General features: G+C 40.8%; 1 protein-coding gene across 1 annotated transcript in view; it reads left to right on the forward strand.

Moving 5' to 3' along the window:
* Positions 1-25,560, forward strand: part of LOC122803872 (kelch domain-containing protein 2-like) — a 599,698-nt gene that overhangs the window by 527,017 nt on the left and 47,121 nt on the right. Inside the window, exon 10 of the mRNA XM_044073552.1 lies at positions 12,146-12,198. Within this exon, the coding sequence (XP_043929487.1) occupies positions 12,146-12,198 (53 nt within the window). The remainder of the gene's footprint in view (positions 1-12,145; positions 12,199-25,560) is intronic.

Consider the following 25,560-nt stretch of genomic DNA (forward strand, 5'->3'; position numbering starts at 1 on the left):
AAAGAGTGTAGATATTACATTATAGAACTGTATATTTCCCATTACTGGTATTGCTGTATTTTGTCATGTACTTGCAGTTACGATGAGTAGATAGCATACTACCTAATACTGTAGATTACTTACCTTACAGGTGTAGAATGCAGCCTACCCCCAAGCTTCCAAACTGATGTTCCCACAAAAGAGTAGCCAGGCATACAACATGTAAACCATGGGGCATTAAGATTAATTTCTAAGGAGCAACATTTTCCAGTGCTAGAGCATCATGTGTTTTTTTTTACGTTTTGTGTGCGTGTGTGTATAGCTGAAATTGTAATAGTTTGCAAGGTTTAATTTGAGATCAGCATTTCCTGTTTTTTGGCTATATAAAAAACACATAGGACACATTTTTTGTGCAGCAGTATAGATGTGCATCTATTTGTACCACTGAGATCCTCATTTTATAAATTGTGACCCCTGAAGGAAAATTTATGAATTATGTCCCCACCTCCACAAGGGTGTGAATTTATGAATGATTAAACTTCTATAAGCTATGATTTTGAGCCCTCTGCTCTGTTTGATGGTTCTTGTTATAAATTTGGAAGCTGATAGGTTGAGAAGTATTGGGGGGGGTACTGCACTTGACCTTGACCATTCAATTCAAGCAATGTCATGTTAGACTTGAGCTTTGGAAGGTCAAGGAGCAGAGAATTTGCATTGTTCAGATGTAGGTATGTAACTCTGATGGTGTCACTCAGGCAGGACTAAAGGTTAAGTTATTTATTGTCAAGCAAGAAGTACGAATCTCTAATGTCTGACTGTACTGATTGACTATAATCTTTAGTGACATTCTGCAGAATGGACAGTTGAGAGTAATGGTGCAAGACAGAAGCAGTGAGGTTTTATTTTTACAGTGATTAGCCAGATATTTTTGCAGTATTTCTAACCTTTGTGATTTATGTGGAGCAGCTTGGAATACTTGAATGTGTGGCAACTTGTCTGGGTGGAGTAAAGGTGAAATGTTATGTAGCCATCATATGGCTTGACTGTAACTGCTAGGTTGGGCTGGATGAACATAACTATCACTGACATCCTGTCATTTACTCAGTTTTGAGTAGTGTGCATTTGTGAGAAATAAGGACTATATAACAGGACACTCCCAAATATGCAACAAAATTAAGAAGGTTTAGCATGTTTGCCTGGAAGTGTTTACATAGGTACTTTTACACCCCAAGCAAAAATTGTACCTCGGGTAGATGACAAATATTGGAGGTGTGATGGGGAAGCAGTAAGAAGTAACTGGGAACGTATGTTGTGGGAGTGTAATGAGTTGGCAGAGTTTAAAAATCCCCTATGAAGTACTCGATCAGAAATATTGGGTGAGCAAATGGGTATAACTAAAGAAATAATTTATTGAGCTGGGATATAGGATCTGAATTGCCTAGGCCTAGTAAGGCCTTGCTAAGTTTAATTCTGGTGGCTGCCAAAAAACATTACTTTAAAATCGAAATTCAAGTCTAAGACAACTGTATTTGCAGTAGTGAGTAGTTTAACAAGAGATACAAGAACTGGAAGTGGAATTTTTAGAAAAGGGTAGGGCCAAATTAAAATTACATAGGAAAAATGGAAATTGTTGGGAACAGCACATGCAGAATAATGTTTTAGCAGAGGAGTGAGGTTTAAGGGCAGAAATTGAGCACTTTATATAATGTCTGATTGATAATAGTACAAAAGAATATATGTGATGTATAATGTTATACTGTGAACACGTTAATATGGTTTGTTTTCTTTTGTAAAAGCATATGTAATCGTAGCCAGTTTTAGGCAGAACACTGTGACTGCTGGGGGCCCGTAATTCTGGGAGGCTGCCAACTACAGCAAATTATGTTGTTTTGATATTTTGTCACATTTGTCCAGCTAACAAAAGCTAATACAGCAGCCTTGTATACTTAATAAATCAGGTGGGTACTAATAACTCTAAGGATTGGCACCACTTCTCCTCTCTTAAAATTCGAAGATCTCTGTTTGTAGAAACATTGTTTTGTCAAATTGCAGGCTACATCATTTTATTAAACATTTTATCAGTGACATAGTGCCCTTGACCTTCGGTACTTTCTTGCTGCCTCATGAAAATGTACCTTAGAGGATTTAAAATAGCAGATTACATTCAGCTTCTTTCTGGCAGATAAGACCCTTTGGGGAAACTCAGAGAAAATTTAATTGATGTATGTTTTCCATACATTTAAAAATGTGTTCTTTGCTTTTATTATTGAAAATGGTACATGGTCCGTTTAAGAAAGCCAATAGTTCTTATTAAAAACCTGTTACCTTTCTGTGGACGGCTTTTAGCTTCAAACTATTGTGGGGGGATTTTTTTCATGTAGAAATTTACTGCTTATATAAACCATGTAGAAATTTACTGCTTATGTAAACCTTTGTATTTCTTAATAAACATTTTGTGAGGCAGTATTTCATTTTGGCAGGGATGATTTGGGGCATGTGGTACTTGTGTTCAGGCTTTGACAGTTTACCTGCCATTTGTTTCTGTCAGGCTAATGTTATTTCTTGGTAGTTTCTGACAGGATTTTAGTGGGCTGCTTGGGCATTACTGTATTGTTTGGGGACTTTGGCCGAGAGGGAAGTGTAATGCTGTTTGTTTAAACTATTTGATAACTTAACTTCTGATTGACAAATTCCACCAATTCTAGACTCTGTGAACAGTTGAATTATGTAATTGATTATTTCTTAGGTATTTTTTTCTTTATAAAATTATTGTTTAGGCAGTCTTTTTTTATGTAATCTTCTCTTTTTTTAAGTAATCTTCTCTTTTTTTAGGTAATCTTTTCTTTATGAATTTTTTTTTATTGTGGAGCTTTTCTACCCGGGCCTCCACTGAAAACGGGCTCTACTTGGCCCAGTGGACTATCCCGGTAGTCAGTTGCTAATAAATAAATCTGAAGCCTCCTCCATGGTCACACCACATATACTTATCCCACTCCTCTTGGTCCATTTTCTGGAGTTCCTGGAAAGGAAAAAAAAAAATACCAGTGAGCCTGTTCTGATTCCAAGGGCTCAGGCTTCACCCCTTGACAATAGTGAGTCACCCTTTAGTGACCAATGGTTATTCCTCTTATCATTTCTTTACCTGTCTGACCTTATAGCTGATACGAACTGGGAGTCAGCCATATTTTCTCTGACTATTCCATTATCCAATATGGCATGGGCGAATAAGAGAATGATCATTTGAGGCACACAGATATTCTGGGGGATGCTGCTGGGTGTGTCTGAGGGAAGAGACCTCTTCTGGGGTCAAATATTACTTCTCCAAGTTGGGCTTTGCAGATACCTATAAAGAAAGAAGAAAAAAGCTGCATTGTTTCCAGCTCTGAAAGTCATCTATGTGAAAGGAGGATTTTCTCACCTCATTCGAAAAAATGTTGTAGACTGTCGATCTTGGTTGTCTTTATGCAGTACTTGCTAATCAGGTTAGTGAAAATATTCCTGAGGAAGACATAGCAGATGTTTCTGACACAGACTGGTATCTCTCACAGATTCTGAAGCCCAAAAACTCAGTGTAAATTCACCCTCCTTTGAAGGAATTTGCTGTTTCTCATTTTATGGCCAGATGAATGGTGCGTCTTTTGGGGGAACAAATCAATGTTGCCTTGAAATGAGATCACTATTAATTATGTCTCATTATGTTTGTTCCTCCTCTAGTGTTAGCCCTGGGGGTTGTAAGTAATGCTGTCTGGACCATTACAAAGTTTCTCAAATTATTAAGCACTTGCTTTCTTACCCTATTTCTGACCCTGCAGCTTTCTTGACACATACATCAGCAGGTAACAGGTTTCAGACCTTTACCCCATGGACATAAAGTGGAAGATTTTGCTTTGTAGTATTGAATTAACTATCTAACTCCTAAGTGTACGTTTTTGCTTTTTGTATAGACAGTTTGATAACCCTACCTGCCATACAACCAACCCCCCCAGGTAGAGGTAGCGCTCATCTCATTTCCATTATATTCAACACGTCTCAAGTATCTAACCATTCTCTAAGAAATATGTATGATTATGCTGGAAATGTCAATGGCAGGGCTAGCCACCTGGCAGTATGAACTTTGGTTCTAGATGATTGTCAGTTTTGAAGTGATACCCCCAATGCCATTAGCAAAAGTGGGAAAAGAGGTTGCAGATGGGTGACTAGATATTGCCCTTGACTTCATTAAGTCCTGCCAGTGGGCAGTCCCTCCACTAAAACTAATACCATGGGCAGCTTTAGGCACCCACAATACATACAGCTGCAGGGGGCTATCCAGTCATCCTTGACTATTTGGGGGCCCCATAAAAGCTGATGCTGGTTTGGGGATGAAAGATAATTAATTCTTCAATTACATGCTTCATCCTAAACAAGGTTATGATGTGATCCTGTCAGGATAAAACTGGTAATCAGTATATGAACATGAGTGAGGAAACTGATTGAGATCTACAGACCAGAGTGACCAATCTTTGTGCTTACCTGGGATTTTAAAAGGGGTAGATGCCCCCAATCTTCAGGGATGGTGTTCTCTTTTAGAGAGCCTTATAAATACCAGTCTGTTCACTAGGAACTATAAGTCTCATCTTCTTTGCTCAGGAATTCTGGTTAAAAGCCAAAATAATGGCAGAATAAAGGCTCAAAATCAGGAAACATTTTAAATACTACTCTAATTCAATTAAAAGTTATTAGAACAGCACATTTTCCATCAACATGCATTTTTTGAAGAATAAGAAGTAAAAATACCTGTCTGTCATAACAGACCATCTATAATCTTAAGTAATTTACCATCAAATCAAGATTGTTTTTTATATTGAGCACAGCAAACATATGAGACAAAAATCAGGGAAATTCTGTGAAATAGCACAGAACTAAAACAAAGCGTCAGGTGGTGTCCGCCTTAGGATAACAACATACTCTTAAGTTTTTTTTGTTTTAGAGGTTGTGAAGTTAGGTATAAGAGGCAAAGACTTGAGAAACAGAACTGAAGTGAGAGAACCGATTTGGTCTTTTCCTAGTTTTGTCAGGTACAAAATATCATCTGCAAATAAAGCCAACTTTTCCTGACTACCATACCAATTATATCCTTGAATTTCTGAGTCCCTTATTATCTTTCCCAATGGTTCTAAATGTAATGCAAATAATAAAGGGAAGAGAGGACACCCCTGCCTGGCTCCTCTGCTCAAGCAGAAATTATCAGAGAGGACCTAACCCATTTCAGTTTTCATCTCTGATCCCTCATATATTCTCCTAATCAACCTTATATTTTTATTCAGGTAATGCAAATGCTTCCATTGCCCTGCTCATAAAATCCCAGCTGACTCTGTCAAATGCTTTCTCTGTATCAAGACCAACCAACAACAGTATGGTGTTTTCTTACATTCTGCTTCCCTCTGGATCATTAATGTTCTGTTAATGTTGTCAGTTTGCCTCCCCTCCACAAAACCACATTGATCCATATTTATCAGTTTTGACATTCCTTTAGGCATTATAGACATGAACACTTTATAGTCATGGTTAAGTATTGAAATGGGCCTGTATGAAGCTGGATTTGATGGACCATTATCCTCTTTGGGTATTACAGCTGCCACTGCTTTTTTCTAGCATAGTGGTACTTCTCCTCCTCTTAAGATACTGTTAAACAAAACCTTCCAGATCTTTATCAGTTTTTTCCTCCTAGCTTCCAAACTTCCACAGGAAGGCCATCAGTTCCTAAGGACTTTTCCTGTAGGTTGGTTATACATCACAATTTTTATCTCATCTCCTCCTGTCCTATTAGTAATTGAGCCTCATCGACCTCTAATCTTGGCATATTTAATTCTTCCATAAACATTTCCATTTTACATTTCATTGATTTTCATATTTCTCTGCTTTATAGAGACTCTCATAGAATTTCTGATATATTTATAATACCTCTGCAGGATCTCTTGTTACCTTCTATGTTATAGGTTCCCTAAGTTGGGCAAGAACCTTTTCTTTTTGTTGCTTGAGTTGTGTTAAACATTTTTGGCTGTAGTGTTGTTATCAAAAAACAGTTGCTTAACAGCAATATTCCTAAGCTTGTGCATATTATTGAAGTAATCCCTTATTTTCTGCCTCGTATTCTGCAGATGATCCTCCTCTTGTTCTGTGAGATTCCCCCTATTCTGCAATAATTTAACATTTGTCAGTCCCGCTAAATAGTTATTGCTACTTAACCATAACTCCCTTTCTTTTATTTCCACCCTATTTTTAAACTGTACCTTAATTTTATCCCACTCCCTAGCTATATTTTCAGAAGAAATTTCTATCCACTTGAACAGCTTCCTGAATAACTTCCACTACCCATTCCTTAAATTCCTTTCTTTTCAACAGGTAGGTGGGAAAGCACCACTGTTTCATTTTTATTTCATTACCCTGTATTTTTATTTTAGCTATTATTGGCGCATGATCTGAAATAGTTATTGGGTAGGTATCAAGACCTTCAATTAAATGCACATGTTCCTGTGGAATGTAAACTGTATCTAGCCTAGCCCAGTTTTTATACCTTGGGGAATAATATGTAAATTTACTCTGAATGCCTATTACTGAATTCACATTTTCAATGGCAAATGTTTTCATATTTTCATAAATTTCTTCAAAAATCTACCATCCTTTGTTATATTTATCCTTCTGGGCCCCCCAGACACATCTTCACTGCTGCAAATCAAAGTCTAGTCCCACCTACAAGTAATATTCCTTGCTGAAAACTGATTATTTCTCCCAGAATTTTCTTAAGCTCTATTATAGCAGTTTTAGATGGAATGTAAATGTGTGTCAGTGTAATCCTCCTCCCTTGCCAGTAGCCCCTTAACACTAGAAATGTGCCATTATTACATTATCTTTTTCTATCACATTTTTTAATATAGTTCACTACTCTTTCTTGTTTGTATTTGTCTGGGAGGCCATTTACATTTAAATATATCAAAGAAAGTATAATTGTATTAAAAAGTTATTATTCTCACCTTTTATGTATAACACCTTTTTTTGGTAAATGTCTAGTTCCAGATTTTTGTTACATGCATACACTGTTTGGCAGGTTGAACAGTTATATAGTTGTTTCTTGTCATATACATTTGAGCCTATATCACATCTTATAATGTTTTTGTTTTATTGAAAGCCCTCAAGCAAAAATAAAAAACACACTCAATACCCCCTAAAACCTATTAACTTAATCCTAACACACAAAACTATGTACTCCTTCAAATATTGAAGTTTTGTCATCCTAATAGGAACAAAAGTCTCAAACTGACAGCCACACTCACATACTTAACCTAAAAGAAAGGCCTTCCATTCTAAGATGCATGGTGCAGCCTCTGCTTCTACTAAGTGCCGATTCATTTTGTGTTGTCTTTATAGCTCTCCCAGCTGGGAAAACCCGTGAATGTTTTCAGAGAGCATAAACTACTTTGGGAAAGCACCTGAATGCTTTCAGAGAACGTGATCTACTTTGAGAAAATCGCTGAATGTTTTCAAAGAACATGATCTCCTAGCCAATTTTTCTTTTCTATTTTTTCCCCTCAACCAGTCACTCTCCACCATATTGTAGCCAGTTTCTCTTTATCAGATTGTCTGCATGGAGACATGATAACCAGGCAGCCAGTTTCTCTTTGCCATATTGTTTCGATGCAGACATGAAGACCAGTTGCAGAATTGTTACTGAGCATACATGTATTTGTTTAAAAAAGCCCCATAATGTTCAGTGTTCTTTTTCATTTATTTACTTGCTCTGTCTTAAAACTTGTTACTAAATCAGTCTAATGAGTTTAATCCAGTCATTTCCACAGGTTTTCTTAATACATTGCAGTGCCTACATTTTTTTAAAATTGAACAAGGAGAGAGAGAGAGAAGGGAGAAAAAAGAAAAAAAGCAGCACCTGTTTACATTCCCCATTACACTTAAATAATGGAAAAAAAATGCTTTACTTTATAACATGCAAAGAAAACCACTTGACACAAAATTGGTACTATTTAAGAAAAAAAAAATCTTTACTTAGTTAACTTTCCTCCCCCGTAGCCCTTTTCTGAACATTAACAACATGAAGTAGGGCATATGCATTAGAGTCCCCCACAAGTCCAGAAGTTCAATATTTCCAGATTTTATTGTTAATGTCACATTTCAGAAATATAATTACTGCATTGTAATCCCATATTGAGTTATTGGTGCTGTTACTGTCCATCTCCAAAATCCTGTCTATGCTTAATTTCCAAAGTACACTTGATTCTTCTAGTCAGCTGTCATGCTCCTTTCCTTCTCTAGAAGATTTTCTATTGAAATATTTGAAAAGGTTTCACAGATGCAGTCCCTCTGTGGTCTTTATTACCAGAACAACAAAAAGCAGAATCTCCTGTTTCACAGCTTACTTTTTGTTGAACAAACTTTTGTATTTCCTCCTGCATGTACTTCACAAAAAAATGATTTTGTACTTCAGCTGGGTGCAGCAGTTTGAATCTCACACCTGGATCTTGACATTCCCTGAATAGTGGAATACACTTGCTCCTGTTCTGATTGGTGTACAATGAGTAATCATTCTCCACAAACACTCTTGCTGTTTCCCAATTTTAGTACTTTGTCCTTCTGCTGCAATTTTGTCAGAATCAACTCCTGCTGGTAGGATTGCATTTTTGCTATTAAAGATCTAGGTTGCTTTCTTATAGCCAGGTTTGGAGCATATGTATGATGTGCCCTTTCAACTAACAACAACTGCTGTGGAATATTGTTCCAGTTGCTTATTTGTGCTTTCATAAAATTAATGCAGTCTCTTTCTTCCAGTTTCTCTGGTATAGCTGAAAATCTCAGGTTTTACCAATGTGCTTTGTCCTCTAATTCTATTATTTTTGAAACATCTCTTCCCGTATTCAGCCAGCCTTTTCTTTATTTCTCTGTCTGATTTTTGCAGCTTATCTCATCTGAATATCTCTTTAAAGCCTCCTCCATTTTTCCAGTCTTTTGTTGTTTGTGCTGATGTATTCCATCAGTGTTTTGTTTATTTTAACCAGGTCCATATGCAGTTGTCTTATGTCTTCTTGTAGGTTACTGGAAGTCATGTCTGAAGGTTGTATTGCTTTTTGCTGAACAGCTGCAGGACTTTCCCCAGTCATTGTTTCTTCTTCAATTTTTGCAGCTGATTTTTTTCCATTTCTTCTGTATTTCTTTGTTCTTGGCATCAATGTAATGCACTTACTAGCCAATTACTGAAATTTACCCATAAATGCAAGTCTACTGGCCGCCTCTACTGAATGTCTGTTTTCACACTATGAGTTAAAAATAAGCTGTTAGCCAATGTGCAGCCATCTTGGAAGCTGAACATAAAGCATTGAGCACAAGTTACGAGTTTCTCAAAAGAAAAAAAAATACTGAAATTATTTTCTTACTCATGATTTTTCTTCAGACCACAGCTGGATGAAAAAGTTTGGAAAATGCTCCAAAATCCACATCAGAGCATCTATAACCCTATGGTCTTTGGGAGACTGGTAGCCCACTGGCTTAATTATTTTTCTACACAGTTAATCACTGTATTGTTTTGGCCAGGTAAGATGTTTTGATAGGATGTAAGGGAAAAAAAAAACACATGAAAAGGAATACTGTACGTCTTTACTTAATCATAATTTTGACTCAGTCCAACCACTGGATAAAAATGTTGTAAAAAAAAATTAAATGTACTTTGAAGCATATAGAAAGCCATGGCTTATTGAAAAAATGAAGAGTAAGGCAAAAATGTGAGAAAAGGAAAAATAAAGGAATGTGCATAGTTTGCCATGGGTTGTGGGAAAACGGGTGTGCTCTGGAAAATGGGGGGGGGGCAGTAGGCAGTGGGGTCTGTCATGGAGCCTTTTGACTAGGGCACAATTTCACCTAAGACCAGCCCCTCTACACAGAGTAATTGTAATATACCATCATTGCAATTAAATGCCAGTTACTGTGAATGTCCCTCTATAAGCAGGGATAACACAATGTGATGCACAAGCCTGCCATAATGTAAGAGGATTGTAGCTACAATTCACTCTATGCATACAACACATAAAAGTCCGTAGCAGAAACCAAAAAATCTTATATTGTTAATCTTCATTCATTCCTTACTGATGGGTGTCAAGGTCATGCCAGCCAAATAACTCACAAGCTAAGTTTTGCCCATAGTGCCACTCTCCCTGTTACCTTAGATCTCGTTTGCTCTCAGCTAAGTACTATAAAATTTATCATTCTTAAACCTCTCCCCCCCCCACAGTTTTCTCTTTATTAATTCTGTAATTTCCTTCTCTCATTAGTTGCTAAACATTTACCTCCTACTGAGCACTTTTTCTTGTGCTCCTTACCAGTTTGGTAATCTCAGTACCATTGTTGGTGCAGGCCTTCCCTCTCTCTACCTTCTTTCCCCTTACCTCTTGAGGTAGTCTAAATACCATTGTTGGTATTTTTCCTTTCTTCCTTTTAAAAAAAAAAAGCTCTTCTATTTTTTTCATAATCTATTGCTGTATAGAGTTTGTACTTTGTGTTTTACTGGTTTATAGTAAATATTTGCTGTAAGTTGTTCCCACCATGTCTGAAAAGAAAAGGACAACAGGTTTCAAACAATGTGATCAATGCGGTCGCAAAATACCTAATTCAGACACTCATCTATCATGTGTCTACTGGCTGTTCCGCACCTCTCTACCTAACCACCATGCAAAATAAAAGGGTTCAGTTCTCTTACCCTAAACAAGAGGAAAAATAAGCTGATACTAAAAGGCCTTTTAAAAACTCCTTTTTCAGAGGCTATTTCTGAGTCATAGGGCTCAACTCTTCCAAAGAAAGAACACAAAAGAAGTCACTCCTTTCCTTCTTCGCCTCATGCTAATGATAAAAAGTCTTCTGAACCAAAGCAAAAATCCCTAGAGTGGTACCAACAACTTCGGCACCAGAGCCTCAACCACCCACCACAGTGCCGTCCTCTGTTCCAAGATCTTGATTATCCACTGCCAGTACCATCTTTAGTGACACTGCCTACGGCACCAGCCACATTAGCGATAATGTTCACTGTATCGATTATGTCTTTATCTACCATTTCAGTCCCATCCTGTTCGGCACAAATAGTAGTACACCCAACACTGGTCACTCCCCCCCCATGCATCTTATTGGTCTTGAGACCATGGTGCCGATAGGAGAAACTATTCCTTGGACTTGATACTCCCCAATGGCAGATCCATTCTTTGGGCAACAGTATAGCCTTTTCTTGGAACGGCCCAATTCTCCACCGGGGATATCAACCCACTGCTCCAGGAGCCTCTCGGAATTGGACATGGTGCGACTTGTGGATCAGCTACTTTTGGCCAGAGGAATTTCAACACCTTCCAAAGCTCACCTCCCAATGGGAGTTGGGAGTTTTTCTCCACGGACTCCTGCATATTCTCCTCCTCCAACTTCCTTGCAGGTATCGAAGCACCTGACACAGACGCCTATTTTATTTCCCACGTCTTTGGTTCCACTGGTGGACCTCACCACGGTTCTGGAGCCGAGCCATCCTCTGGATTGTGATTGTGCTGCCGTCACCATGACCCCTAGTACGGAGCAGATTTTTTCTACGGCGCTATCTACTACAGTTCTGAGAGTCTTGGAAGCACCAAGTCCCCCCCCCCTTTTTTTTTTTAAATGAAGCTGATGGTCATGTCAAGTGATCTGTGTGTTTACTTAACAATTAATATATTTTAGTGGCTGCGTTGTGATGCATCTGGGCACATTTATGCACATGTCCATGTGGAGTCTACTAATCAGTACCACTCAGAATTTTGATTACACTTTTTTTTTATAGACCTGATGACACTCCCTAGCATTTCTTTAGTGAATCACAGGATAATTGCACTATTGTTTCCATATGAAGTGTTTTTAATTTAAAAACTGATCTGGGAAAAAAGTAGCAGGGTCAGTTTGAACTAAATGATGAAGTGATTGAATAGTTATGACTTGTACTTCAATATAATATTGCCTTTTGTGAACTGTATTTGTGTGCAGATGGTAAAACTGTTTGTGTATGGGTTCATAGTGAGTGTATACTGGCACAATTTAAGCTAGCTATACTGTTAAAATTTATTTGCATCTAATTGTTGTGCTTATTAAGTATTAATAGATATTATTTTCCCAACAGGAACATAGCAATGAAATAATCATATTTTCTGTTCAACCAAAATCTCTTCTAAGGTAAGTAATGTTATGGAGTTTTTTTTTAATATTCCTTCAAATAATTTGGCAGTATATTTGTAAAGTATATATCCCTCTCCATTTATGTACAGCAAACAGTGATGCTGTAGTTTTAATAAAAAATATATTCTTTTGTTACTTTGATATAGCTGTAATTTTTATTAATTTAACTACGTAAACCCATTGGACACAATTGTCCCTCTTCAGAATCACACAGTAGGTAAATGGAGGTGGAAAGAATAAAACCTTGTACCCTTGACTACAGGAAGCAGCTTGCTAACAGCACAGAGCCTTAATCCTCCTCACAAACTGCTAGAACGTAGTTCTTTTGTCATGTATCTAATAGCATCCATAGAAAATACTGCTTCATAAGATTTAGTTTATGCAGCATCTGGCTAGTAAACCATTGTAAGAATGTTGATAGTCAGCATTTCTCCCACCCTACCGGATACAGCTGCCTTATGTTTCTCTTTGTTTGGTTTGTTTACGCCAGAGAGGTAGTAAAGAGAAAAAGTGATTAAAAATGAATATTCCATCTCGTTATAGCCCTGGAAACACCCGCAGTAATTGCTGTATGTATCCATGTAGGGGACCACTGTCATTTTTTAGTAGATCACTGGCCATCTTCTTTTTGGAAAGTTACTTATTGCAGTTTTAATCCATTCTGTAATGATGACTTAGCACATTCTACTCCCATTATATCTGAAGACCTGCCACAGATCTGTTCTTTCCAGAAAATGACTTGGTGTATTACATCCATTTCCATCACTTTAACTTTTGGTAGAATGTCCAAACCATTTCAAATTCCTAATCTAGTCTCCCCGATTATCATTATTTACCAGTTGATTACTTTTTTTTTCTACGTATTTAGTTGTTGACTTAACGTGTTAGAGATTCATTTACTGGAATACATTGAATATATTTTACCATGCAATCATCTTCATTGTATTTTCTCCACTGTATTCTAATACTACGTGACTGCAATTTTTTGCATGTCATTTCCAAAGGGATCCATTTGGCTCATTTATTATTTGGCAGTATTATGACGTTATCCAGGGAAATGTTCTAGTATTCAGCATGCTTTCATACCATAATAATAACTGTATTAGGGTTTATGTACTTGGAATTTGCTACTGCTCTTTAAAACAGTTTACAAATTGTTTCTTCCCATTAGATCAGAAGGGGGGCTCTGCTCAAACATTCGTAAACTATAATGTGGGAAGTAATGCATGGCTCAGCTTATAAATGAAACTTTGCTGCTTTTACCTTCTAGTAATGATATGTACAAGGCATAAAATGTACTACTGTAAAGATCAGAGAAAGTAGCATTTCACAGTGGTATTATCAGTTATTTTCTGTATTGTAATACCACACTCCCCTTTTTCACATCAAAATAATTTTTCATTTGAGTAGTCTTGTACTATTCTTCAGTGTTGATTTTTCTTTCTAAATTTTATAATAAACTGAAATAATTTTCTTTGGTTCATTAAATTACAGATGTTTATATTGTTATTCTCTGTTTAAATCTCACAGATCATTCTCTGTTTGTTCCCTCCAAACTTCCACAGGAAGAAGATATTATACAAAGAATACTATACATCACCATTTGTATCTCATCTCCTCCTTTCTTAGCTGGTTACTGATGAGACTTATCTACCTCCAACCTTTGTATAATTAAGTTTTACATAAATATATCCATTTGTGTTCTTTCTTGATTGTCGTATTTCTCTGCTTTATACAAATTTTCGTAAAATTTATGAAATATTTGTAATGTCTGCACAGGATCTCTGGTTATTTTTCTTGTTATAGGCTCCCCAAGTTTGGTGACAACTCTTTCTACTTTCTGTTGCCTAAGTCATTATTCTATAAGTTTTTGTGCTGTAGAATTATCAAAAAATAGTTAAGAACATTCTTTCTAAACTTCTGCATATTATCCGAATGCTCCTTTACGTTCTCTTTAGCACTCTGCATTTGTGCCTCGTCTTGTTCTTTGGGCTTCCCCTTATTCTGCAATACTTTAAACTTTGTCAGCCCCAGTAAGTTATGCCTATTGCTGCTTAATCACAGCTCTTTCTGCCTTATCTCTACCCTATTTTTAAACACCATTTTCATTTATCCAACTCATCAGCTATAAATTCTTAAAATGTCTTCCCTAATGACTCGGATCATTTCCACTATCTAGTCCTTAAATTCTTCTCTTTTTAACAGGTTTTGGGGAAAACACCAATGTCTCATTTTTACTTTATTACCCTGCATTTTTATCTTGTTTTTTATCGATATGTGATTTGAAATAGTTATTGTATGTGTGTTGAAGCTTACATGTTCTTGTGGAGTATAGTTTCTGTTTACTCAAGCCCAGTTATTGTACCTTGGGAATAATTTGAAAATTCTATTGAAGTTCCTTCTATTGAATTCACATCTTCCATACCAAATATTTTCATAAATTTCTTCAGAAATTTGCCCTCTTTTGGTATATTTTCACATCTATGTTCTCCTGATATAACCCCACTATTGGAAATCAAGTACCATTCCTTACATGTAACTATTTCTCTGCTGAAAACTGGTTACGTCTCCACAAATTTTCTTAAGCTTCAAAATAGCAGTTTTTGGTAGAAAATAAATACATGCCAGTATAATCCGCCTCCCTTGCCAATAGCATCTTACTACTACAAATCTACCCTAATTGTCTTTTTTTCTCACTTCTGTCACTGTTGGAGCCCCTCTAGCAGTTAATATCTTTACTTACCTTTTCCTTTGTCCCTGATATTCTGCTGAATATTCAGTCTTAAGTCCTATTTTTTGTGTTTGTCAAATGTTTTATACATTCTTTTTTTTGTTAAACATCTTTATTGAATTATCACTTGTGACATAGACAAAACTATTTATATAAAAGTGAAAAAAAAGCATATTTATAAGTTCACATTTATAAACATTATGCATCACATATATTATTTATCGTATAGTCTAAGCAACATTACATAAATTATTTAATCCCTGCCTTCTCTTTCATTTATTTAAACAGTAAACATCTTTATTAAATTATCATTTATGACATAAGCAATCATGCATTTATTTAAATGAAAGCAAACCATATTGACATAATCCTAGCTGCAAGCATAGCCTGAAATCCATCTTTTGCCAAATTCACATTCTCATCTCTTTCCAAATGTGTCTTCTGCAGTATTGCTGTTTCCACTCTACAGTTCTTAATGTATTTCAATCCTCTTTCCTTTTTGTCTCGGTCTGTAAGACCATTTAGGTTTCAGGCATCCAATTACTAACAAATTTTGTAAGTGTAATTATGTTGATTGTGATTCCAACAAATTAGTAGCTATTTGTCAGATCTGCACAGCATTTTATATGTAGGGAAGACAGGTAGGAAATTTAAAGAGCATATCTGTGCTCATATTTCAGATATTGTAGGAAATTTAAAGAACATATCTGTGCTCATCTTTCAGATATTAAGTGCCATGTGAATACAAACAAAACGCTTTGATGTTAAGTTGTCAATCTCGCCTTCATTCTTGCTTGATGGGTTCGGAGCCGATCCTCGGCTCCGACTCGGCACTTGCTAAGCTCGAGAGTCACTTTTACCAGCTTGAGGCAGCCCCATATCCCATGATGCAAGGCGGTAAGTACCCAGATCTCGTTTGCCGCTTCGCTGATGAGGTCCTCCTCTTACCAGCTCCTGGTAAGTGATTTATACACTACTGCTTTTGCCCCTTTTTCAGTTTAAAGTTTATTTTAAACATAATTTTAATAGTTTTAGACTAGTTTTAGTCCTTTTCTGACTAAAATTCCCTCTCTCCTTAAAGTTTTTAGTCAGGCCTTTTCCCATCCCACCCCCCCCCCCCTTGTTAGGGTGTGTGTGTGTTTGTGAGAGAATAGTTTTTTTCTCTTTTTTGGGATTGTAATATTTCTTGGACAGGTGTTGTGTGTGTGTGTTTTTACACCATGTCTAAGGAAAGGGTCTCAGGCTTTAAGAAGTGTGACTCGTGCTGTCAGAAGATGTCTCTGACAGACGGTTACACTTCTTGCTTATACTGCCTGGGACCTCTCCACCTGCAGGACTCCTGTGCGATTTGTCATTCTTTTAGCCAGAGAGTCCTGCAGGAAAGGAGAAATAAGCTTATTTTGAGGGGCCTACTTAAGCCGGAGGGCTCTCTGGCTAAGTCGGCTCCATCTAAGACTTCTAAGTCTTCCAAGGCCCAGGCTTCTGTGTCCAAGCCTGCGGCCTCGGCTCCGACTCTTTCGGTGTCTGCTCCGATCGGTTCCGATCACCATGTGGCTCAGGCTTCGGTGTCGGCGCCGATCGGCTCCGACACCCTTACTTTTATGTCTGTATCGGCTCCAGCTGGAGCCGATGCATCGAAACTTTCTGTCGGTGCCGAAAAGTTATCGGCTTCGACAGCTTCTATGGTTTCGTCGGCTCCGATGGTTCCTTCGAGGAAGAGGTCTAGGTCCCCTTCATTGGAACCGATACTCTCGGCTCCGGCATCTCCTCTCCTCTCGGAACGGAGCCATCGGAGCCAATCATCCAGGTCATCCAGGCTTTCTGACCATGATTTAGAGAGAGTGGTCAGTAGATTATTAAAATCACAGGCACTAGCCCAGATGCTACATAGTCCATCTCAACAGACGACTATTAGTCCACACCCCATTGCAGTTCCTCCTTCGACTCTACCCCAGAGTTTGGAGTTGGAGTCTTCGGGAATGGTTTCTGCTATGGCTGAGGGACAGATACCCCCTTCTGCTCCTTCAGCCTCTACTCTTATCTCCTCTTCGAGACCTTCCTTAGAGGGATTCGGTGGTCGGGCTTCCCTGGTCTCCTCCGAGGGGGTGAGTGGCATCGGACCCTTGTCCGACCCCACTCTTCCCCTTGGAGCCTTGGCCTTGGTGAGCTCGGCTCCGACATCTGCCTCGGAGCCTTCCCTATCGGAGGACCCTGGAGATGTCCTTCATGGATGCATCTGCAGTCATAACAAGTGGGTTGTCCTGTCGTCAGGCAGCCCTTCAGTCGGCCGGATTCCAAAGTGCAGCATCGGCTGATGTCGCACTCCACCCGACGTCATCACTGTTGGTCTTCGGGTATAAAGGCATCAGCCGACGCCATTTTCCTCTGTCTTTCTTGCCGCTGGCGAAGCAGAAGCTGTTCGCAAGTGCGGTCGGTCGGATCCAGAGATTACTTCTACCGAATACTACCAAGACTTCTAAAGCTAAGTACCCGTTGGGGACTCTTTCTTGCCTCAGCCGATGTCAGAAAAAGTTAACAATTGTTTAAACTGTGGGAAACAAATACCTCATAAAGATTTCCACTCTTACTGTCTGCCTTGTTTAGGCCCAGCCCACGTAGCAGCCTGTTCGCCTGTGCTTCTTTCAACCGACGACGCTTAGGCGCCGGTCGGAGTTTGCAGAACAGTTTTTCGGTTCTGATTTTGCGTACATTATGCCGCCGGATCCTCCGACTACCCAATCTAGCAAAAACGCAAAGAAGACCGACACTCGCGGTCCGCGGTTTCGGCCGAAACCATGGTCAAGCAAACGCGAGTGTCTCGGTTTCGGCCGAAACCGAGAAAACTGAACAAAGTACAGCTGAACCTATTCCTGCAACTGAGGCCCCTGCTACAACTCTTGAAACGACTTCAGAAATTTTACCCACTACGGTGGTTGACTTATCAGACACCATCCCCTTGGATGTTTCTACCCCAGCACGTGGTGCTGCTAGGCCTCCAGCAGCCATGTCCATTAAGGCCTTCGCCAGGGCTAAAGCAGCCAAGACTACTAAAACAGTGCCTGTTAAACCACCCACATCCAGGCCCTCTTCTAGTTCTCAAATGCTTACTTTGGCAGAAGATTTAATTTCTTTAATTAGAGGATCTCAATCTCACCCAGACAGGGCCTCACAGGCCCCAGAGAAGAGACCTAGGGCAGAGCCCCGAGCCAGTGTCCTCTGATGATTCTGCTGATGAATCAGACATAACTGACCAGCCAGAGGCTCCCTTCTCCAATTTTGAAGATTCTGATGCTGAAGAATCCATTCCAGCTGCTTCCCCACCAGAAGAATTCTCCTTTGGAAACCTTGCATGCCATGAGAACAGTTCCAATGGCAGCAACAGGATTTTTCAGACTCCAGAAAAGACTTAGGACTTTTCTGCACCTCCCACAGCACAGGCCCTTAGCTATACCCCTGTTCTCTCTGTGGTGGATGATGCTTTCAATGATGTTTGCTCCGCTCCAGATTCTTTACCCCAGCCCCTGCCAAACCAGACAGATTTTACAGGGTGCCAGATACTCATCACCACCTTTACAAGGCTCCACTTGCAGACCCAGAAACTATATCCCAGGGCCCCAAGGCAGTAGCGACCATAGCTAAAACCCTATTCCTTCTGAAAGGGAAGCAAGGTCATTAGACAGATGGGGTAAAAGGTCTACACTTCAGCTACTCTCTCAGCTAGAGCTTTAAACTGTCAGTTTCACATGATACAATACCAAGAGTTTATGCTGGATCAGTTAACTAAAAAACTAACCACTGATGAATCTCTTGATAAGAAATATGTATTAGAGATGGTAAATAACATACAACAGGTTAGCAACCATTCCTTAAAATGTGGCTATGATGCACTGGAGGCTTCATTTAGATCAGCCATGACAGGCACAGTGATAAGAAGGCATGCATGGCTAAAGGAACAAGCTTTACCGGATCATGTTAAAGCTAAGTTGCTAGATGCTCCTATGGACAAGACAAGTTTGTTTGGTACATCTGCCCAGCAGGTTATGAAGAAAATGGAAGAAAAGGCAAAATCTGTTCAAACTGTTAAAGATTTCTTGCAGGTTCAACCCCAAGGTTTAGCAGGAACTGGCCTGCCAAAATTGGTCCTTTCCTGACTCCACAAAATTTCAAAGGGGCAGGAATAGACGTTCCAGAGGCAGAAACCAATCCAGAGGAGGTGCCTACAGAGGAAGACAGTGGCAAGGTAACAACAGAGGCACAGACACAGCCACTGCCACTACATCAACACAACCACAGTGACTTAACCCTAAATCCGCCTACCAGGGAACAAATAGCAGCTCCTCTAGGCGGAAAGTTAACCTTATTTTCAAAGAACTGGCACTACATAACAAAGGACAAGTGGATTTTACAAACCATAGATCAAGGTTACCGGTTTCACTTCCACACTTTTCCAGTCAAAGAGGAATGCCAAATCTACCTCCAAATCAAAAACAGAGGCTCTACGCCAGATAATGGAGTTAGCAAACATGAGAGCTGTGGAAAGAGTGCCAACAGCAGAGCAAGGAAAGGGTTCTACTCCAGACTATTCCTAGTTCCAAGAAAGGAAAAAGTTGGAGACCAATTCTCGACCTGTCCACCTTAAATACATACATCATTGTCCCAAAATTCAAAATGCTGACCCTACAGCAACTTCTTCCCATGCTGGGCAAGGAGTCTTGGCTGGTAACTCTAGATCTCAAGGAGGCATACCTGCACGCCCCCATTCGACCAATCTGCAGAAGATACCTCAGATTTCTTGCAGGATCAGAGCACTATCAATTCTCAGCATTGCTTTTGGCTTATCTACTGCGCCCAGAGTATTCACAAAATGCCTGGCATCAGCAATCGCCATTGCAGACTTCAGGGAATTCAAATTTACCCATACCTGGACGACTGCCTGCTACAAGGGGACAACAAAAGCAAGCTGACAACAGATTTACAAAGGGTCATTTACTTGCTACAAGCACTGGAATACACAGTCAATTTACAAAAGTCAAGGCTGATACCATCCCAAACAAGGACATTCTTGGGCGGAATTGGACACAGTAAAACAAATGGCATTCCTGACTACAGAAAACAAAAAGAACTCCTCTATACTTCTTGGCACTAACAAAACTGAACAAGTTAACAGCAAGAAAAGTACTGCAGGCCTTGGGCTTCATGGCATCATGCATAATCTTGGTTCAATTTGCCAGACTACATATGAGAAAACTACAGTGGTACCTAAAGAATTTATGGTCCCAACACAGACACAGTCTAGAAACAGAAATCCCACTAATTCCATGCTTAAAACAGGAGTTCCTATGGTGGGCTCAGGCATGCCAGTCAAACCCAGGCCTACCCTTTCGCAGATGTCAAGCAAGCCAGACCATCACAACAGACGCTTCAGACCTAGGATGGGGGGCCCACATGCTGGACAAATGCGTGCAAGGATTGTGGACACAGGATCAACTTCAACTGCACATCAACCTAAAAGAAATGCTGGCAGTAAAACTGGCAATCCAAAAGTTCAAACCATTTCTCAGAGGGCCAGTTGATAAGGACAGACAACACCACAGTCATGTGGTACATCAACAAACAGGGAGGCACTCATTCATACCCCCTATGCAGAATGACCTTGGAGCTGTGGACCCTGGCACTCAGCTACAACATCCAGTTACAGGCAATATTTGTACCAGGGAAAGACAATACCCTAGCAGACATATTAAGCAGAACCACTTCGGATGCCCACGAATGGAAGCTTCACCCGGACATCTTCAAGACCATCTCAAAGAAATGGGAAGGCCACAGATAGACCTATTCGCATCACCTCTCAATCACCAGCTCAAAAAATTCTGCACAAGGACATTCCACCCATTAGCATGGAAAGTGGATTCGCTCTTTCAACTGGAAAGGCCTAACAGCATATGCATTCCCGCCTCTTCCTTTGATACACAAGGTACTACTGAAAATCAAGGAAGAACGTCCAAGGATAATCCTGATAGCTCCAAACTGGCCAAGACAACACTGGTACCCACTACTGAGGAGCATGTCTCGAACTATATGTGGACAATTCCCTGATGCCTTTGATGTTAACGCAGAACAACTACAGCATCATACATCCAAACCTAAAACCTTGCAACTGACTGCATGGAACATCACATAACAGCAGCTATTCCAGAACTTTCCCAAAGAGTTAAAGACATTATTCTTGAAGCACGCAGACCTTCAACAAGAAGGAACTATGCTGGAAAATGGAAAAGGTTTGTCATCTGGAGTACGGAAAGAGGAAAAGATGTGTCAAACATAGATATGCCTAACATTCTGGAGTATCTGGCCGAACTTCTTCATTCAGGCCTGTCCTACTCCTCCATCAAGATACATGCATCAGCTATTTCAGCAGAATACAGCTTTGATACACCTGTTTTTTCGCACCCTTTGCTCAGGCAATTCCTCAGAGGAATCAAGAATGTAAAACCTCCAAGGAAACCACCATTACCAGCTTGGGATTTAAACTTTGTGCTAGAAAAGTTGACACTAGCACCCTTTGAACCAGCAGCAACAGCAGACCTACAACACCTGTCATGGAAAACTGCTTTCCTACTGGCAATTACTTCAGCAAGGAGGGTTTCAGAACTACAGGCCTTAATGGCAGTGCAACCCTTCCTAATCTTCCACCAAGATAGAGTGTCCATGAGGACTAATCCTACATTTATGCCTAAGGTGGTATCCAGAGTGTCTTTAAACCAGGCAATCCACCTACCTACCTTCTTTCCCAACCCACAAAACAGAGGGAAAGAATACTGCATACCTTGGATGTACATAGACAGCTACGCTACTACTTGGACAGAACAAAAAATAGCAGAAAGACTGACCAACTTTTTGTAGCCTATGCAACAGGAAGGGAAGGAAAAGCTATTTCCAAACAGACAATCTCCAAATGGATAGGAAATTGCATACGATTCTGTTACTCCTTCCATGGAAAACCAATTCCACAGAACATAAGACCTCATTCTACAAGGGCAACAGCCACTACCACAGCCTTCTTACGAGGTGGCAACCAAAGACATTATTGAGGCGGCTACTTGGACCTCCGTGCATACATTTGCCAAGCATTATAATTTGCCTCTATATTCCAGATCCCGAGCAGGGTTTGCCACTGCTGTACTGCAAGGGATCCTAAACACACCATAATCTACTTTTATCCTCCTCCCTAGTTGGCTATGGTATTCTACCCACTTGTTATGACTGCAGATGCATCCATGAAGGACATAGTACAGTTTTGTACCTACCATAAATGTAGATGTCCGAACTGGATAGCATCTGCAGTCAGGATTACCTCCCTCCATCCCTCTGTGGTACTCCTAGGGTGTTTACCCTTCTAATAGCTAGCTGTTGGGGGGGAGTCTTTTATGGTGTATTTGTTTGTGTATATGTACATACATGCTTATTGTTGTGTTTACCTCTATCTATTTGGAAACATTGGCATCTATCCAAATTTTAGCCTGCAAGAGGGCTACTGGCATCTGGGGCAAGAAACACTGAGGAAAATGGCGTCGGCTGATGCCTTTATACCCGAAGACCAACAGTGATGACGTCGGGTGGAGTGCGACATCAGCCGAAGCCGGACCCGGACTTTGGAATCCAGCCGACTGAAGGGCTGCCTGACGACAGGACAGCCCACTTGTTATGACTGCAGATGCTATCCAGTTCGGACATCTACATTTATGGTAGGTACAAAACTGTACTTTCCTGGTTCTTCGGAACGGGTTCTCTTGGACCTCCCTGGGAGGGGAGCCTTCGAGGTGATGAAGAGTGTGCTGGCCACTGGACTCAGCCAGCAGTCTGTTCCCTTAGCTCCTCCCTCTGTGGTGCCTGTCGATATCTCTGCCACTTCTCTTGCTCCCGGACCCAGAGATCCTCCACCTCAGGTTTCCCCACTGGGAAGAACCCCCTCTTCCGAGGATTCTCCTGATCAGTCAGGGGATCCTCCGCGCAAGAGGACCTGTAAGAGGAAACACGTAGACTCCCCTGAGTCTATCACTTCAGATACCGACTTAGATGAGTCGGAGGGATCCCCAAGATCCCCCTCTGAGGATGTCTCTTTTTCAGACATCCTAGAACTCCTTAAACAGAGGGGAAACTGGCCCTCCAATAATCCCTCTGAGGATGAGTCGGTATACCTGGAGGCGTTTGGATCTCGGCCCTCCACCTCCTGGGTGTCTCCGCCTTTCGACCCCCTTATGCAGGTGATTGCTCGAAAGGCTTGGGCTGCTCCTGACTCTGTAGAGCCAGTCCCTAGGAGGCCTTCAAAATTTATTACTGCCCCTTCGGACAAGCAATTCCTCAGGAAAGGTGTCCCTGCTGATGCCATGGTGGTTGTGGCTGCCACTAAAAAGGAACTTGCAGATCCTTCCGTTCCTGTCCATCCTCCTAATAAGGACTCCAGGACTATGGATAGGTATGGTAAGCGGATGTTCTCTTCAGCGACCTTTGCTATGCGTTCGCTGAACTACCTATGTCACTTCACCAGACTCCAGAGGGATATCCTTAAGGAGCTAGGTGAAGTAGTACAATATCCGACAGCTGCAGGGGCTCAAGAAAAAATTGCTTTGCAGCTAGGAACCCTTAATTCTATTGCTAACTCCTCCATGCGACTGATATCATATGCAGCAGATGGAGCGAGTAGGGCCGCAGGTACAGGTGTGGCTCTTAGACGCCAAGCCTGGATGCGGCTCTGTAATTTTGCAGATCCCTTTAAGACGTCCTTCACTAACTCTCCCTTTGATGGTTCAGCTTTGTTTGGCCCTCAAGTGAAGGAAACGTTGACCAGGTGTGAGCAGGACGGCAAGACTCTTTCTGCCGTAGGGGTCCGTTTTTCCACCCCTTCTAGACCTTACCCCAAAGGACAGAAGGGTGGCAAAATGTGGTTCCGCAAATCCCAAGGAGTCACGCCGGATTCACATGGTCAGTTTACCCCTAGAGGCAGAGGGGGTAACAATAACAGACGCCGCTCCAGAGGCAGAGGGGGTCCGCAGAACCAGGGAAGCAGAGAGCCTCTCTCTGACAAGCCCTTTCAGCATCCCTGAGATGTTGCCCGACTGTCCATCCTTGGAGGCAGTCGGGGGAAGACTAGCTCTGTACCCAGAAGCATGGCGTTCCCTCACTCAAGACAGATGGGTACAGTTGATCATATCCGAGGGTTACAAAATTCCTTTCGAGGAAAGCCCTTTCTCTCACTCAAATTCCCTTCCAGATGTACCACCCGGTCTAAGGGAAATTGCAGAGTTCGAAGTCTTAAAACATCTGCAAAAAAGAGCCATTCAGCCAGTTACAACAGATCATTCAGAGCCCGGAATCTACTCAAGGTTCTTTTTGGTCCCCAAGAAGATGGGAGACTGGAGACCAATATTGGATCTCAGCAGACTCAACAAGTCTGTGAGGAAGACAAGATTCCGAATGGTCACTCTTCAGTCAATTCTGCCCTTCTTAAAGAAGGACAACTGGATGTGCTCAATAGATCTTCAGGATGCGTACTATCACATAAAAATTCACAGACGCTCCAGGAGATTTCTCCGCTTTCGGCTGGGGTCCAGTCATTTCCAGTTCAGAGCCCTGCCCTTTGGTCTCACTACAGCCCCCAGAGTGTTCACCAAATGTATGGCAGTGGTCACGGCTCACCTGAGACGTCAAGGATTCCAGGTGTTTCCGTATCTCGACGACTGTCTCCTTCAGCCACCACCAGGCATCAGCTTCTTCAAGCCAGGGATTACACAATAAATCTTTGTTCTCAATTGGGCATCTCGATCAACTCCGAAAAATCATCCTTATTGCCCTGCCAGTCTATTACTTTCATAGGCGCAAACTTAAACACTGTTCGGATGTCAGCTACCCTTACAGATCAAAGAATCTCAGACATTCAAAGTCACGTCAGGATCATTCTAGCCAGCAAGAAGGTACAGGCCAGAATGGTTCTAAAGGTGTTAGGCCTCATGGCTGCAGCCATTCCCCTTCTTCCCCTGGCTCACTTCTATATGTGCCTTCTTCAATGGATGTTCACTCAGTGGTCTTACCAACAACTTCCAATGCTTCACCAAATACTGGTGACACAGATTTGCAAGAATCATCTTACTTGGTGGATCACTTCTCCCCAGATTCACCAAGGCAGACAATTTGTAACCCCATCCCCGGTAGCCACTGTCACTACGGATGCCTCCCTGATCGGGTGGGGGGGGCATTATCAGGGCAGGATGGTTCATGGGACGTGGCAACCTTTCGAATACCACCTGCACATAAATGTCCTAGAGATGAGAGCAGTGCTTTTAACGTTGCAAGCCCTCAACGACTTTCTTCCCTTAGGGACAATTGCAGTCCACACAGACAACATGTCTGTAGTTTGGTATATCAACAAACAGGGCGGAACCAAGTCCTACCCTTTGTGTCGAGAAGCGCTCAGACTTTGGCAATGGGCGATCTCCTCTCATCGGTTTCTGGTAGCAACGCACATCCCTGGGAAAACCAACATTTTAGCGGACAGATTGAGCAGAGCTATTCTCATTCCTCACAAGTGGTCTCTCAAACAATCTATAGTGGAAGAGATTTTTCTGGAATGG

This window comes from Protopterus annectens, chromosome 6.part0 (assembly GCF_019279795.1).
Source record: "Protopterus annectens isolate FY-2018-M chromosome 6.part0, PAN1.0, whole genome shotgun sequence".
NCBI lineage: Eukaryota > Metazoa > Chordata > Ceratodontiformes > Protopteridae > Protopterus > Protopterus annectens.